Source organism: Lycium ferocissimum, chromosome 10 (genome assembly GCF_029784015.1).
Source record: "Lycium ferocissimum isolate CSIRO_LF1 chromosome 10, AGI_CSIRO_Lferr_CH_V1, whole genome shotgun sequence".
In the NCBI taxonomy this organism is placed as follows: Eukaryota; Viridiplantae; Streptophyta; class Magnoliopsida; order Solanales; family Solanaceae; genus Lycium; species Lycium ferocissimum.
The window spans coordinates 19335000-19340186 of NC_081351.1; the positions used below are offsets into that span (position 1 = coordinate 19335000).

Below are 5187 nucleotides of genomic sequence, written 5' to 3' on the forward strand. Positions count from 1 at the left end.
GCGGGCGCATTATCAACCTGGTTTCAACTTACTCATGGTTAAATATTTCTCATGTGTTCTAAGGACTGAGAACAATTAGCACTGTGGAAAAGTTTTCCATGAATCAGTAAGTATCAATCTGTCAACTAACATATGCCCTTGACCTTAAAATACTCATTGGAGTCATGTAGACTTGCAAACACCATGGGAGTTAAAAGGAAAGGCTATGGGAATAATGGTAGTAAATGTATGAAGTGGGAGCCTATGTTACCCAAACCCTTCAAAAATGCAACCGACTGTGTGTCGGATCCTCCATAAGTAGTGGGTTTTTGGAGGATCCGACACCTGTGCGACATCATTTTTTGAGAGTGCGAGAAATATAGGTGAGAGCCCTTTGTTTCTTTTTCTTTTATCATCACAGCCAGAGGCCCTGAGTACAGCAATAATAAACTTATCAAGCACAAAAGTTGTGCTAAGAATACCATATATAAAGAATGAATGATTTCCTTTTTTTTTCTATTTCTCATTTCTTTGTTTTCCAGTTACAAATAAGTATTGGAACTCAAAATTTTACAACTTGCATATTGCAATCTACCTCTAGGATGAACAGAACTGTATACAGTTGAATCAAAAAACTATGAAAGAATTCTTATGAAAAGAATAAGTAAAGAATCCCTATGTCATTGTGTCTATTCACAGTGAAAGAACAGACTAATGAAAGAAGAAAAAAAAAAAAAAGCTAATCCTAGTTTCATGAGTAACTAAAGTTAGGGTCCTTTATAAGGTGGAGAGGAATATCTGCTACTGAGGCAAGATAAAGTTTTGTTCCCCATAGGAGAAAGGGAACATGAATGCTGCATTACCCGGCTCAAGCTCGCTGGTGTTGATGCCCTCGAAGAGAAACTCATCTTGAGCCGGCATGCACTTCTAGGAGACAAGCTCACTTGTTCTAAAGCATGGGATTGCAACTGTGACGGGTAATCTCTCAAGCATCCAATCCGAGGTCCAGCTCCTGTGCTCCATTTGCAAGACAATTGCTTTCCCAATTGATACGATTTAAGATCCATGTGCCAATTTATCCTTTGCATGATAGATTCATCTGGAATTATCTCTTCTTTACTTTCATCCATTTGATCTTGTTCGGAAGCAAAAGATTCTCTAGCTGTTTCGAATCCGTCTGTTGGTGATTCTAATGAGAAGGAGTTGGAATTAGAATTAGCAGCTTCACTTTCATTCTTTAGTTTCTCTATGAGATCATCATTGCGAGGAATTTGAAGATTAGGCAATTTGCTACTGAAGCTATGAGATGGTTTTGAATCGGAAAGTTGTACATCTGCAGCATTCTCTTGCACTTTTAAGTCGCTTTTCTCCGAAGTTGACTTTTCTGAATCATTCTCTTCTCTCTCCAAACCGTCTTTTTGTAAGTCGTCCTCAGAAGAGTCGCCTCTGAGGAAAACAACACTCTTCTTGCCAACTGATTCTTCCTCGTCTTCATCAGAATCAAGCTTAACATCATTGAGGTCGACATTGTTCTCCTTCATGAATGAAATGAAGTCCTGGAAGTTTTCTGGGGTAGGTTGGTAATGTCCACTATGAGGCCAGACAGCCTGTATAATTCAGTTAACAAGACAAAAGAGAGTTAGACCGAAATCACGAATAAGCTGTCGAATTGGAAGTGTGCAAGTTACTCGAAGATTTATTGACATACCTTCAATACTCCTTGTTCTGCAACTATTCTCCCAGCAGCTAAAGTAGCTCCTCCAGCCAAGAAACTAGAGTGCTGAAACGTGCCTTTCATTTTCTTGCCAACGTATAAGGTCTTAGAGGTGCTGAGGACAAAAATCCACTTAGTGCCTTTTGGTTCATCGGTCGTCTCAAGGAGCTTCCCGGTTTCCTTGTGGAAGAGCTTCCCGTCTTGCACTTCAACTTCATAAGCTTTTCTTTCCATCTGTTGTGAAAGAAGAAGAAACTGACGATAAGTAAATTTTCCAAAGGACTTTTTTCATTTTAATTATGGGCGCTAGCCAAAATATACAAAATATATACTGATATATGCACAATATGTATATTATACTAAATATACAAAACCAATACATTTGCTGGCTCTTATTTTTTTAGCGGTCCAAAATGTAATTATCCCTTTTCCAAATGCCATACTCATGGCAACAAACTGATAAATAGAGCTAAGACTTACCGGACCGAGGTACTTAATGCATTGCTGCTGAAGTTTCCACCGAGGGCATTTATCAGCAATGTTCACTTCTTTTCCTTCTCCAATATCCAACCTGATTCAGAGAAACACAGTTAGCAAACGAGAAACTTTTACTTTTGTATTATCGTTACAATTCAATCATTGGTTATCTAGACAGTTACCAGTAGAAGAAGGGCTCTTTGCTTTGAGAATGCAACCATTGGACATAATAGAAATGCAAGTTGTGTCCATAACGATGTCGTGGGTCAATCTGTTCCACAAGAAACCTTTTCCACATTAGCGAAATATAGAAATTTGGCATAAAACATAAATTCAATATCATAAAAAAGATCTACTTACAGCTTCAAGCCAGTGCTGTAAAGCTAGTTTCTGGGCTTTGCCATTCTTAGATAAGCCTTTGCCAACCTGCATGAAGAAGAAGAAAATCTGAGTAAATCCAAAAAATTTACGATAACTTTCAGAAGCATAAACGATATGATCCAAAATTTACCTTGGCTGCTCTAGTTCTTGCCCTCGACCAGCGAGAAACCGCTGTCTCATGTTTATCAAGATCAAAAAATGAAATAGAACTATGCTTGAGCTCTGCAAAATCTAATAGCTTCCACCTGAAAGTTTTTCAAAAATACATGTCAGAAAAAATCAAATCAATATAATTATCAGATAGGATATGTTCCTTTTTTTTTTCTTTGTTCTTTTTTCTTTTTTGGAATAGAAAACCATACCAGCTTTGCTCTATAAGTACTGCACAGTCTGCTAATTTTCTTCTAGTCCTAAAGCTCTTGTACACTTTCTGCAACTTTAACGCTGCCTCGTGTTTAGGGCTGCTAGTATACACTAGAGGAGATTTTGGAGACTCGATAAACTCGTGTTTCTCTTCAGATGAATTTCTCCTGAACTCCATTGCATTTCCCATTGTCCTAAAGCTAACAGTTTTTTCTATTGACATCTTCCCAGAGCCATCCGATTGCAATATTATTGGTTCTTTGGCATGGCTGTTGAAGCTAACGGATCGTATTGGCGTCTTTCGCTCATCGTTTCCAAAATCGATAGATTTCACAATGACAGAATCAAGGCCAGTTTCTGAATCAGTACTAATGGCAAGTGGGCATGAAAAGGATAACCCCATACGATTTCGAAATCAAATCTTGAATAGCTTATTGAGACCTTAAAATCCTGCCAATAGTAATAACATATACTTTAGAATTTGAATGGTTCAAAATAGTATAATCAAGTGCCAAATGAAAGCACATCAACAAGTATAAACTTTTGTACACCACATTATGAGCTGTACTAATAAACTAATACTACCATTCAATCTCCAAAAGAAAAGATTGAACCAACTTTTTGCAAATTTTGACCAAGAAAATATTATTCAAGGAAAATTTTTAGTCACTTCATATTTTTCATTTTTATATTTGAACAAGTCAAGCAAGAATATACAGATTCTCAACAAACAAAAGAACATTTCCTAAGGGAGATTCAATTGTCTCAAAAATGGACACTATAAAAAGATGAAGCAAAAGCATAAACTTTGCAATCCATTGGTCAAACAAATCACAAAAACTGAATCTATTCAAATAGCCACTACATCAATGACATTTTTAATGTCCCAAACACCTCAGAAAACAAAAATGCATACATTTTCTTATTTACTCAGCTGAATCTCTCCAAATTCCAAGAAACACATTCAGAACAGAAAAGAATCCAAATTTGACAGATCATAGGAAACCAAAAAAAAATGCCATTTTCACAAGTTTCTTGAAAACACAAGAAAAACACATTAAAAAAAGAACAAAGATTCAAACTTTACCTCTATGCAAGAATCTTTAAACCAAGAATTGATAATGGGATAATCAATGTCCCAAACACCTCTGAAAACAAATATGCATAAAATTTTCTTATTTACTCAGCTCTCCACATCCTAAGAAACACATTGAAAAACATGAAAGAATCCACATTTGACAGATCATAGGAAAAAAGAATCAACCCAAAAAAAGACCATTTTTACAAGATTTCTTGAAAACACAAGAAAAACAATAAAGATTCAAACTTTACCTCAATGCAAGAATCTTTGGAATCAAGAATTGAAAATGAGATAAAATATGAACAAAATGGAATATAAAAAATGGGTATTTGTTTGTATTTTGGCTATGATATTCACAAAAAGAACTGTTCTTTTTTTCTTCTTTGTGTTGCTATAAACAGAATGAAATGTGAATATACTGATTGGTTCTTTTTGTTTCTCCTTTTAACACTGATGGCTATGAGCTGATTTATATATATAGGAGGAGAAGAGGAGACATAGGAGGGTGTGGGGTAGTTAGAAAGGGGAGGTTGGGGTAGGCACGTGGATGGACTTTTTAGTGAGGCTGTAATAAAAATTGTATTTAAAAAAAAAAAAAAAAAACCCTTTTACTCTTTCAAACGAAAACATATGTTTCTTTTATTTGAGATCACAATTAAAATCTTTTTATAACTGTGTCATTTGTCCGAATATTTTTTCAGTTGCTATAGTGAAATATTATTATAAAAATATATATAACATGAAAAATAGCTCCAAAAATACTTCGATATTATAGTGAAATATGCTATAGAAGATGATTATTATCGAGAAGTCTCGTAATATATGTTGACAGTACAAAGAATTTTAAATTTTTTATGCAATTTAACCAGATATGAAAATAAGGGTAGTCTGGTGCATGAAACGATCATCGTTCACACAGTGTTCACAATGTAATTTAGATAGTCTACCTTGAGGAGCATTAGTGGCATGGTTCATAGGTAGTTTATTATGATGGGGACATGAGTGGATTGATGTCACAACTCGAACATATATGTCACACAAAGACAATTTTTATCATTATTACAAGACTCCTCTTCAATTTCAACTAGGTATAGCAAATTAGTAAGTATTATTTATTTTTCAACTTAAACTCTTCTTTTAGTAAATCACAATCGTTCTAGGCTTTATTTAGTGAAAATGGGGAGATAGAAAA

General features: G+C 35.0%; 1 protein-coding gene across 1 annotated transcript; it reads right to left on the reverse strand.

The window, feature by feature from the left end:
* Nucleotides 1-465: 465 nt before the first annotated feature.
* On the reverse strand, nt 466-4424 carry LOC132035163 (IQ domain-containing protein IQM2-like). Its single transcript, XM_059425456.1, has 8 exons — nt 4247-4424; nt 2914-3364; nt 2682-2796; nt 2531-2596; nt 2353-2441; nt 2174-2264; nt 1688-1927; nt 466-1586 (listed from the first exon to the last, which is right to left on the reverse strand). The coding sequence occupies exons 2-8, from the start codon at nt 3315-3317 to the stop codon at nt 747-749; spliced, it is 1845 nt and encodes a 614-aa protein (XP_059281439.1). The 5' UTR covers nt 3318-3364; nt 4247-4424; the 3' UTR covers nt 466-746.
* Between the last annotated feature and the right edge of the window lie 763 nt (nt 4425-5187).